Genomic DNA, 12380 nt, shown 5'->3' with positions numbered 1-12380 from the left:
TTTGTGGATAATGGCTCTCACTGTGGTTCGCTGGAGTCCCAAAGCTTTAGAAATGGCTTTATAACCTTTACCAGACTGATAGATCTCAATTACTTTTGTTCTCATTTGTTCCTGAATTTCTTTGGATCTTGGCATGATGTCTAGCTTTTAAAGTGCTTTTGGTCTACTTCTGTGTCATATAGCTCCTATTTAAGTGATTTCTTGATTGAAACAGGTGTGGCAGAAGTCAGGCCTGGGGGTGACTACAGAAATTGAACTCAGGTGTGATAAACCACAGTTCAGTTATTTTTTAACAAGGGGGGCAATCACTTTTTCACACAGGGCCATGTAGATTTGGAGTTTTTTTCCTCACTAAATAATAAAAACCATCATTTAAAACTGCATTTTGTGTTCAATTATGTTATCTTTGACTAATAGTTAACGGTTTTTGATGAGCAGAAACATTTAAGTGTGACAAACATGCAAAAGAATAAGAAATCAGGAAGGGGGCAAATAGTTTTTCACACCACTGTACATGAGGTAATCAGGGAGGAGCTGTGAGGGAGCACTAGACAGTCTTTCCTGAGCACACAGCTGGTCCCACCCACCTCTTGTTTTTTTTTTGTGCTGGCAATAATGCGCATGCATGTTTGTGGTTGGTGTCTGGGCAACAGGTTTATTATACAATATACAATAACATAACTTTATTATACAATATACAATAACATTTCTATAGCGCTTTTCTCCAATATGTATGTTCAGAATTGTGCATGTTCCGTTCAAGCTGGCACCTAAAGGTGCAGATTTGGGATGTGCGGTGGGTCGTGTTTGCATGTATGCACGCATCAATTACCTTTGGCATCAAAAGTCCCATAAAAGGAAATGCTGGTGTTGTACTATTAAATGACTTACCATTATTGCCTTGAGTCTTCCTGTTCCTATTGCTGGCCCAGACTGCCTTGACTACTCCCTGCTTCCTGGGTCCCACAGATCTTGACCTGCTCCTCACTCTTCTGTTCCCTTCCTCTGACCTCGGCCTGTTCTTGACTCTTCAGTTGCCTGCCCCTGACCTTTGCCTGTTATTGGCTTTTCTGTTCCCTGCCACTGGCCTTGGCCTGTTTTTGACTCTTGCCTGCCACTGGCATCCACCTATTCCTGACCTCGTGGCTGTTGCAGTCTATTCATGTGTGATCTCATTGATCGGTTGCCAAGCGATCCGAAGTGCTGGAGTTTGGTGTTAGATTTAGAGCAGATTGAGCATAGATGTGACAGTTAGAGTGAGAGTAAATGTGACAGTTAGATTTACCGGGCACGATTGTATGGGGACACACAAGGCCGCACTGAGCTCCACACATTAAATAGCTTCAGCATTTGGTATCCAGTGTTGCATAAAATCAGCCATTTCCAGGCTCTCTCATGCTGTGTAAAGTTTCTTCATCTGTGCACTTATAAAGCTGAATCAAATAGATTTTCATCTTATCACAAACAAATATTTACACATAAATATTCAAAGCATCTCAAGTTTCTTTCTGATTGGCCTCGGCTGCATGAAAGGTGGGGAGCCTCCTGCAGGGATGCTGGCATAAACTCTGTGCTATAGAAATAACGTTTTCCAACATGCATGGTAAATGCCTTTAACATGTCAGTTACTTAATGAGCATACACACATCCAATTATGATTGACCAATTTTACCCCGTAGTATGAGCGCTTACCTACACAATATGTTGACAATCTGTGGGCCCTCATACTACATGGAGCACGGTAGCATAGCGGTTAGCAATCTCACCTGGCAGCGCTGGGACCCCAGTTTGAATCCCAGCCAGGGCACTACCTGCAAGGAGATTGCATGTTCTCCCCGTGTCTGTGTGGGTTTCCTCCAGGCGCTCCGGTTTCCTCCCACCTTGCAAAAACATATAAATAAGTTAATTGGCTTCCCTATAGCTTTCCTAAAAATTTGCCCTGGACGAATATATACATAGACATATGACCATGACAGGGATTAGATTGTGAGCCCCTCTGAGGGACAATATACTCTGTACAGTGGTGTGGAAGATGTCAGCACTATACAAATAATAATAAAATTGGTAAGTATTTGGCCAATAAAAATTGGATGTGTGTATGCACCCTGAATGCAGATTTAGAAAGTAACTGGAGTGAGGCATGAAATTATGTGTTGGAAAAACAGGCTAAGTGAATGAGGAGTCTGAGAACAGAAAAGGAAACAGCAGGAAGAGGAAATGATCTTAGGTACATGATTTACTGAAGGTTTACTAATGAAAATGATGGAACAGAAGCGCAGGGGTGCAAGTTTGGGATTGTAGGTGGAGCTACCTTCTGGCTGCTCACATCACTTTGGAGATCTAACCACCACAATTACCGGTACTATCCCCGCCCACCTTGAAGTGTAGCCCCTCTTCCTTTTAAAGAACAACTAAAGTGAGAATTCTATGAAGGCTGCCACAAGTATTTCCTTGTAAACAATACTAGTTGCCTGGCAGTCTTGCTTGTGTATTTGGCTGCAGTAGTGTCTGAATCACACCAGAAACAAGCATGCAACTAAACTTGTCAGACCTTACAATAGTGTCAGAAACCCCCGATCTGCTGCATGCTTGTTCAGGGTCTATGGATAAAAGTATCACAGGCAGAGGATCAGCAGGACAGCCAGGCAACTGGGATTGCTTAATAGGAAATAAATATGGCAGCCTCCATATCCTTCTCACTACAGTTGTCCTTTCACATAGCTCCCAACTGTCCCTCTTTTGGAGCCCTGTCCCTTTGTCCCTTTTTTCCTCCCCATGTGTCCCTCTTTCAGGACTGATGTACAGATCTATGTAAATATATGTATTTTTCTAGTGAAAAATGTGTTAAATTGACTCTAAACTTTATTCCCATCCTGTAAAATTATTTACTTCTTATTTCCATGTGTTAATATGAAGGAAACTGAACCAGAATAGAAAGGACCAGTGTGGTCTGAATTATAAAACAACATATTTTTCTTATTGAATCTGTATGGCATGTATCCTGGTAATGGGTGCACCAGTTGTATGGAGCTTGGAACTCAGGGGAGCGTTGATCTCAGGACTTGAGTTCCAGAGGGATAGAGAATGGAGTGCAGGAGCCGGTGGTGATGGGGGCAGCAGGTGGGCAGAGCTGGGAACTCAGGGGAGCAGAGATCTCAGGACTGGAGTTCCAGAGGGATAGAGAATGGAGTGCAGGAGCCGGTGGTGATGGGGGCAGCAGGTGGGCAGAGCTGGGAACTCAGGGGAGCAGAGATCTCAGGACTGGAGTTCCAGAGGGATAGAGAATGGAGTGCAGGAGGCGGTGGTGATGGGGGCAGCAGGTGGGCAGAGCTGGGAACTCAGGGGAGCAGAGATCTCAGGACTGGAGTTCCAGAGAGATAGAGAATGGAGTGCAGGAGCCGGTGGTGATGGGGGCAGCAGGTGGGCAGAGCTGGGAACTCAGGGGAGCAGAGATCTCAGGACTGGAGTTCCAGAGGGATAGAGAATGGAGTGCAGGAGGCGGTGGTGATGGGGGCAGCAGGTGGGCAGAGCTCTCAGGACTGGAGTTCCAGAGGGATAGAGAATGGAGTGCAGGAGGCGGTGGTGATGGGGGCAGCAGGTGGGCAGAGCTGGGAACTCAGGGAAGCAGAGATCTCACCAATAGGGTCCACAAGAGATTATAACAAGCATTAAAAGTGACTCGAAGATCCACCCAACACTGAAATATGGATTACGGGTAAAGCGACATTAAGAAACAAAATCAAGAATAAAAAGAACAAATATATATTGACATTGAAAAGTGCCCTGATCAGATTGTTCAGTATGAATCCAGTGTTTTCTCTGACATTTAAAGGACAACTGAAGTGAGAGGGATATGGAGGCTGCCCTATTTATTTCCTTTTAAACAATGCGAGTTGCCCGGCAGCCCTGCTGGTCTATTTGGCTGCAGTAGTGTCTGAATCACACCTGTAACAAGCATGCAGATAATCTTGTCAGATATCAGTCAGAGCACCTGATCTGCATGCTTGTTCAGGGTCTATGGCTAAAAGTATTAGAGGCAGAGGATCAGCAGGACTGCCAGGCAACTGGTATTGCTTATCAGGAAAAAATATGACAGCCTCCATATCCCTCTCACTTCCGGTGTCCTTTAAAGTGTACCTGAGACGAGAAGCGTCTCCGGTACCATATTTCCCTGGGGCTTCCTTAAGCCCGCTTGAGGCCGCTCAACCCTCGCCATCTCCCTACATTAGAGGCCGAAAGCCTGGCCAAGTCGTGCTTTGTCACACATGCTTGGCCCGGCCAGGCGCCTTTCCCCTGTGTGCTCCAATGGCTGGGAGTGCTCTGCACTTGCACAGTACTACAGCGCAGAGCACTCCCAGGGATGGGAGCGTAATGGGGGAGTGCACCGGGCTGCGCATGTGCAATGAAGCGCGACTCGGCCAGGCTTTCGTACAGCATTGCGGGTGACAGGAGCCACCCGGGGAGACAGCGAGGGACGAGCATTGCGGATGACAGGAGCCACCCGGGGAGACAGTGAGGGACGAGCATTGCGGGTGACAGGAGCCACCTGGGGGGACAGCGAGGGATGAGCATTGCGGGTGACAGGAGCCACCCGGGGAGACAGCGAGGGACGAGCATTGCGGATGACAGGAGCCACCCGGGGAGACAGTGAGGGACGAGCATTGCGGGTGACAGGAGCCACCCAGGGAGACAGCGAGGGACGAGCATTGCGGGTGACAGGAGCCACCCGGGGAGACAGCGAGGGACAAGCATTGCGGGTGACAGGAGCCACCCGGGGAGACAGCGAGGGACGAGCATTGCGGGTGACAGGAGCCACCCAGGGAGAAAGCGAGGGACCAGCATTGCGGGTGACAGGAAGCCACCTGGGGGGACAGCGAGGGACGAGCATTGCGGGTGACAGGAGCCACCTGGGGAGACAGCGAGGGACGAGCATTGCGGGTGACAGGAGCCACCCAGGGAGACATCGAGGGACGAGCATTGCGGGTGACAGGAGCCACCCAGGGAGACAGTGAGGGACGAGCATTGCAGGTGACAGGAGCCACCCGGAGAGACAGCGAGGGACGAGCATTGCGGGTGACAGGAGCCACCCAGGGAGACAGCGAGGGACAAGCATTGCGGGTGACAGGAGCCACCCAGGGAGACAGCGAGGGACGAGCATTGCGGATGACAGGAGCCACCTGGGGGACAGCGAGGGACGAGCATTGCGGGTGATAGGAGCCACCTGGGCAGACAGCGAGGGACGAGCATTGCAGGTGACAGGAGCCACCCAGGGAGACAGCGAGGGACGAGCATTGCGGGTGACAGGAGCCACCCAGGGAGACAGCGAGGGACGAGCATTGCAGGTGACAGGAGCCACCCAGGGAGACAGCGAGGGACGAGCATTGCGGGTGGCAGGAGCCACCCAGGGAGACAGCGAGGGACGAGCATTGCGGATGACAGGAGCCACCTGGGGGGACAGCGAGGGACGAGCATTGCAGGTGACTGGAGCCACCTGGGCAGACAGCGAGGGACCAGTGGCCTTACGGAAGCCTTAGGTAAGTATGAAACCTAATCCGCTTCTCGTTTCAGGTTCTCTTTAATGAGTCTGGGGTAGCAAGGGAGTGGTGGTGGGGTTCGGTGTGGAGTGCTGGGCAGGGTAGACAGGCAGTTCGGAGCCTGTGGAGGAGGCAGATGCTGGCTCAGCAGAGCCGGATGGGGACACGGTTGTGTAGTCCATCATAGTTGTCAGTAGCAGCGGATTGGCCTGGGCGGGTGCTGGGTGGGGTTTGGGTGATGGCATCGGAGAGGAGGCAGGGGACGCCATGGGACTGACTGACGGCGCTTGCTGCAGGTTCCTCATGGCTTGCACCATGGCCCCATAGAATTGTTTGGTGTCACTGAGATAGTTCTGAAACATGAGATTGAAGTGCGCTTGGTTTAGGTGGATCTGACGGACGTGGGTGTTTAACTCGCGCACCTCGGATGCCAGGCCCTCCAGGTGCTGCACGATACGGGCGTTCCCCTCCACCACGTGTTCTCGCAGCTTGTGCAGCTCCACCCCCTGAGTCCTGGTCAGCTGTTTCAGGCTGGTGTAGTCCTCCTGCTGATTCTGGTAAGGCTGCTCCATGTATGCAGATTCCGGGGCGCTGACATACTGGCTGCTGCTGTTGTCCAGGCAGGAGAAGACTTTGGACTCTTCTAGGGGTTCAGGCAGCTCCACTCCCTCAGGCTGAATCTGGGGGGCCGAAGTGCAAGTCGCATCCTCCTCCGACCATTCGCTGATGATCTGCACATCGAGTGGGGAGGTGGCCTCTTCCCCCTCTGAGAACGCCTCCGCCGCCGGGGCCTGCACTAGAAAGCCTGCAACACATCGAGAAAAACGGCCATGGAATGTCAGAAAAAATTATTTCATTGGCAACGCCCCTACTTTTTGCAATTAATTTTTTTTTTAAATACCGGGTGGCTGGCTCCTGCAGTTTTCATACCAGCAAAGTGGGAGTTTTGAGGAGCAAAGCAGGTCATTTCGATGGCTCGTGCTCAGCTGTATTTATATAATAATCTTAACATTTGTATAGCACTTTGCTCCTGCTGGACTCGGCCACTAAGGGCACACTCAAGGGGCCACCCTGCAGTGTTAGGAAGTCTTTCACAAGGTCTTCTTACTGAATAAGTACAGAGCCTAGCCAGGATTCAAACCCTGGTCTCCCATGTCAAAGGCAGAGTCCTTGACAAGTACACTATCCAGCCATCTTCTGAAGCACTTTACAGAGAACATAGTAATGTCACTGACTATCCTCAGAGGAGCTCACAGTCTAATCCCTACCATAGTAATAGTCTAATGTGTTACCACATTATTATTACATTTTTGTGTTTCCCTTAGGGCTCTTTCACATTAGGGCAGATTTTCTGCGTTTCAACGCAAAGGATAAAGTTTGCGTTACCCAAGGTGAAATGAAAGTCCATAGACTTTCATTTTAGCTTTCACATATAACGCAGCCTTTTTGTGCGTTGCGTTCCACTGCACCCAGGCGCAGTTTTTTGGCCAACGCTAGCTTTATGCGTTACAATGTTAGTCAATGTAAAACGCACACTATGCGCGTTTTTAATCCGTTAACGCAGGCAATCAGTCCCAGAATGCAACAGAGGAACAATGTAGAAAGTTGACAACTAAAAGAAAAAAAAATTACCTGCGTTTTTCTATGTGCAGTAACGCATTGAAAACGGATTAAAAACGCACACTCACTGCAGTGCAACGCATATCAAAACGCAGTAAAAGGCATACAACAAAACGTATGCTTTGAGCGTTCTCCAACGCAAGCTCTGATGTGAAAGAGCCCTTAGCAAATGGAGGACAGGAAGTGCTGGAAGGCTTGTACCATCAGTAGGAGAGGGTAACGACCCTCAAATACAGCCCCACCTGCACATCTGTATGTATGGTTCCTCTCATCTTACAGTAAGAGCAGGAACAGCAGTACATATGCTAGCACAGTGCCACTGTCACTTCTGCAGGAATGCCAGTGCTTAGTGGAACCCCCACAGGTAGCCAGGCTGCTGTGTAACAGGCCACTGTATCCGGGACAGGTGGGATCGCCTGATGCCGGATAAGAGTGCTTGCTGATTGTTTGAGCAACAGGCAGATAAGGCACAAACCTCCCCCTCTCCAGCAGAAAATACCTGCTGAGCCTCCAGGTCTTATACACTTTCTGTAGTTCGTAGTGGCTTTCCGGCATTGTGTTCATGGCTTCCATTGTGTCACCTGATTCTCATCAAGTCAGGTGACGCGTCAGAACTGGGCATGGATGCCCGAAAGCCGAAGGGAGCTGCAGTAAGTGTAGAAGACGGCACCTAGGGAATCGGCAAGTATTTTCTGCCCTGCAAACCCCCATTGCACTGTCCCTGTTATCCCCCCAGGCATGCCGGTTACTTGAGACTTCCGGTTGCCTGATTTCCCGGATAACAAGTACTTTGCTGTATTGTGCTACACATGCAGAAGCTAAATAGAAGATCTCTCACCTGCTGTCTCCACCACGGGCGCCCAGGAGGGCAACATCCCAGAGCTGGAGGTCTCAGACGGCTCAGGGCCTGAAAGAGAGGAAACTGGTGAAAGACAACCCGGCGTCATGGCAGATTATAGTGTCTGATGGTGACCCCATAATTCTTTAAAGAGGAACAATAATGTAATAAAAAAAAGTGCTTAATGTTCACAATAATTATGTATAAATGATTTAGTCATTGTTTGCCCATTGTAAAATCTTTCCTCTCACTCACTGATTTACATTCTGACATTTATCACATGGTGACAATTTTAATGCTGGCAGGTGATGGCACTGGAAGGAGATGCTGCTTGCTTTTTTTGGCAGTTGGAAACAGCTGTTATTTCCCACAATGCAACAAGGCTGCAACAGTGTGATGTCAGGACGTCGGAGCTGTGAGTCGCTGACATCACAATGTGGGCGGGGTTTCACCACAATATCAGCCCCCTGATGATCCGATTGAGAAAAGGAATAGCTTTCTCATGGGAAAGGGAGCATCAGCTACTGATTGGGATGAAGTTCAATTCTTGGTTACGGTTTCTCTTTAAATCCAATTCCTAAAAATGTTTATCTGTTTTGAATAGCGAGCAAACGATTTAGAAATTCTTAAAGTGTAACTAAACTCAGAACTTCCTCTCTGCTCGAAAAGATTAGCCACAGTTGCAGGAAAATGAAGATGGTCTTGTAATTAAGTAATTACAGTGCAAATAAAGTAGAGAAAGTTCTCTGCTCTCCCCCTGGATGCAGCACAAGATTTGCATCTGTATTGTGTACACAGCTTAGTATGTCTTAAATTAATCTGATAATTCTGGTACAGCAAGGGCACACTTATTAGTTCCTGAGTCAAGTGTAGGTTTGAGTATCAACCCTTACAAGTAGCTTCAAAACTGCTGATATCTTTTTTTTTTTTTTTTTTGCTATTAGTTTTATGCAATTGAAAAGTCTATATATTATTTAAAATCTGATTTCATTTTCTTATAAACATTAAATATTCCACGTAAACACATATTAACCGCTTTATCCACCACTGCAGTATATATACGTCCTCTGTGACTTCATCCAAGCCACTAGGACGTAGATATACGTCTTGGAGCTGAACCAGTTCTGTACAGGATTGGGCTTGCTCCTGTAAACACTTCTGGCCCTAGCTGATGCAGCACTAATTGGTGAAAGGGAATACAGTATATCAGTGGTGCTCAGCAGAGCTCGAATATTCGAGTAGCTCGAATATTCGAGCTCTTTTTCAGCTATTCGAGCTCGGTATTCGAGCTCCGAATAGCTGGAGCTATTCGAATGGGCTATCCGAGTACACTCGAATAGCCCATTCACTATTCGAGCTATTCGAGCAACTCGGCGCTATTCGAGCTCGGTACCGAGCTCGAATAGCGTCATAGCCCAGATTGATGTCCTTAGAGCCAATCAGAGGGCTCCCAGGCCCTCTGACGGCAGCCAATCACAGAGGGGGACCCTGGCCAGCCCCTACCCTATAAATAGCGGCCGCCATGTTACGTTTCTCCATGCTTGCCTGAGACTTGTACAGAGAGAGAGTTGCTCCTTTGTGCTTTGGCTTAGCAAGTGCTCTATTGTGATCATTTACCTAGCGTTTTTGCTCACCTACACCTGCCATATACACCTATATTGTTGTTAGTTAGATAGACATTGTATTTTAGTTAGTAGCTTGTGTGTTACATTAGAGACAGGCAGCTGCTGCAAGCTTACAGGTTTAGGCCTCAGGGGGGCCTTGCCTCTGTGGGCAGCTGTCCTCTGTTTATTTCTCTCATCTATACCAGTATTTCTGCTGTCCTTTACTAATAGTATTGTAGTTATACTGTACTAGGAGTAGGACACTCACTGACTGTCACTGTTTATAGGCTACTAGCTAGCTCCTGCGTGTGTGCACTCACTCACTGTCTGTGTGTACACACACTCTATTTCCTTCTGATTACTGATAGATTATTGTTAGTTAGTTGTACTTACTGTTACTACTTACTCTTACTGTACTAGGAGTCTAGGACACTCAGTCAGACAGTCACTGTGTTCATAGGCTACTAGCTCCTGCGTGCGGTCACTCACTGTCTGAGTGTACACACACCACCCACACTCCATTTCCTTCTGATCGCTGATTGATTATTGTAATTAGTTAGTTCTACTTACTGTTACTACTTACTCTTACTGTACTAGGAGTCTAGGACACTCAGTCACTGTGTTCATAGGCTACTAGCTCCTGCGTGCGGTCACTCACTGTCTGAGTGTACACACACCACCCACACTCCATTTCCTTCTGATCGCTGATTGATTATTGTAATTAGTTAGTTCTACTTACTGTTACTACTTACTCTTACTGTACTAGGAGTCTAGGACACTCAGTCACTGTGTTCATAGGCTACTAGCTCCTGCGTGCGGTCACTCACTGTCTGAGTGTACACACACCACCCACACTCCATTTCCTTCTGATCGCTGATTGATTATTGTAATTAGTTAGTTGTACTTACTGTTACTACTTACTCTTACTGTACTAGGAGTCTAGGACACTCAGTCACTGTGTTCATAGGCTACTAGCTCCTGCGTGCGGTCACTCACTGTCTGAGTGTACACACACCACCCACACTCCATTTCCTTCTGATCGCTGATTGATTATTGTAATTAGTTAGTTGTACTTACTGTTACTACTTACTCTTACTGTACTAGGAGTCTAGGACACTCAGTCACTGTGTTCATAGGCTACTAGCTCCTGCGTGCGGTCACTCACTGTCTGAGTGTACACACACCACCCACACTCCATTTCCTTCTGATCGCTGATTGATTATTGTAATTAGTTAGTTGTACTTACTGTTACTACTTACTCTTACTGTACTAGGAGTCTAGGACACTCAGTCACTGTGTTCATAGGCTACTAGCTCCTGCGTGCGGTCACTCACTGTCTGAGTGTACACACACCACCCACACTCCATTTCCTTCTGATCGCTGATTGATTATTGTAATTAGTTAGTTCTACTTACTGTTACTACTTACTCTTACTGTACTAGGAGTCTAGGACACTCAGTCACTGTGTTCATAGGCTACTAGCTCCTGCGTGCGGTCACTCACTGTCTGAGTGTACACACACCACCCACACTCCATTTCCTTCTGATCGCTGATTGATTATTGTAATTAGTTAGTTCTACTTACTGTTACTACTTACTCTTACTGTACTAGGAGTCTAGGACACTCAGTCACTGTGTTCATAGGCTACTAGCTCCTGCGTGCGGTCACTCACTGTCTGAGTGTACACACACCACCCACACTCCATTTCCTTCTGATCGCTGATTGATTATTGTAATTAGTTAGTTGTACTTACTGTTACTACTTACTCTTACTGTACTAGGAGTCTAGGACACTCAGTCACTGTGTTCATAGGCTACTAGCTCCTGCGTGCGGTCACTCACTGTCTGAGTGTACACACACCACCCACACTCCATTTCCTTCTGATCGCTGATTGATTATTGTAATTAGTTAGTTCTACTTACTGTTACTACTTACTCTTACTGTACTAGGAGTCTAGGACACTCAGTCACTGTGTTCATAGGCTACTAGCTCCTGCGTGCGGTCACTCACTGTCTGAGTGTACACACACCACCCACACTCCATTTCCTTCTGATCGCTGATTGATTATTGTAATTAGTTAGTTCTACTTACTGTTACTACTTACTCTTACTGTACTAGGAGTCTAGGACACTCAGTCACTGTGTTCATAGGCTACTAGCTCCTGCGTGCGGTCACTCACTGTCTGAGTGTACACACACCACCCACACTCCATTTCCTTCTGATCGCTGATTGATTATTGTAATTAGTTAGTTCTACTTACTGTTACTACTTACTCTTACTGTACTAGGAGTCTAGGACACTCAGTCACTGTGTTCATAGGCTACTAGCTCCTGCGTGCGGTCACTCACTGTCTGAGTGTACACACACCACCCACACTCCATTTCCTTCTGATCGCTGATTGATTATTGTAATTAGTTAGTTCTACTTACTGTTACTACTTACTCTTACTGTACTAGGAGTCTAGGACACTCAGTCACTGTGTTCATAGGCTACTAGCTCCTGCGTGCGTGCACTCACTGTCTGAGTGTACACACACCACCCACACTCCATTTCCTTCTGATCGCTGATTGATTATTGTAATTAGTTAGTTGTACTTACTGTTACTACTTACTCTTACTGTACTAGGAGTCTAGGACACTCAGTCACTGTGTTCATAGGCTACTAGCTCCTGCGTGCGGTCACTCACTGTCTGAGTGTACACACACCACCCACACTCCATTTCCTTCTGATCGCTGATTGATTATTGTAATTAGTTAGTTCTACTTACTGTTACTACTTACTCTT

The 12380-nt window shown here is 47.4% G+C and overlaps 1 protein-coding gene across 3 annotated transcripts in view; it reads right to left on the bottom strand.

Moving 5' to 3' along the window:
* Positions 1–2218: 2218 nt before the first annotated feature.
* The window catches only part of LOC137518081 (uncharacterized), an 80455-nt gene continuing 70293 nt past the window's right edge, over positions 2219–12380 (bottom strand). For all 3 annotated transcript variants that reach the window (XM_068235371.1, XM_068235370.1, XM_068235373.1), the window contains 2 exons: positions 7993–8061; positions 2219–6339 (listed from right to left, as the gene is read on the bottom strand). In XM_068235371.1, coding sequence (XP_068091472.1) covers positions 5576–6339; positions 7993–8061 — 833 coding nt within the window. In that variant the 3' untranslated portion in view covers positions 2219–5575. The remainder of the gene's footprint in view (positions 6340–7992; positions 8062–12380) is intronic.

This window comes from Hyperolius riggenbachi, chromosome 5, assembly GCF_040937935.1.
Source record: "Hyperolius riggenbachi isolate aHypRig1 chromosome 5, aHypRig1.pri, whole genome shotgun sequence".
In the NCBI taxonomy this organism is placed as follows: Eukaryota; Metazoa; Chordata; class Amphibia; order Anura; family Hyperoliidae; genus Hyperolius; species Hyperolius riggenbachi.
This window is presented reverse-complemented; position numbering and strand designations above follow the sequence as displayed.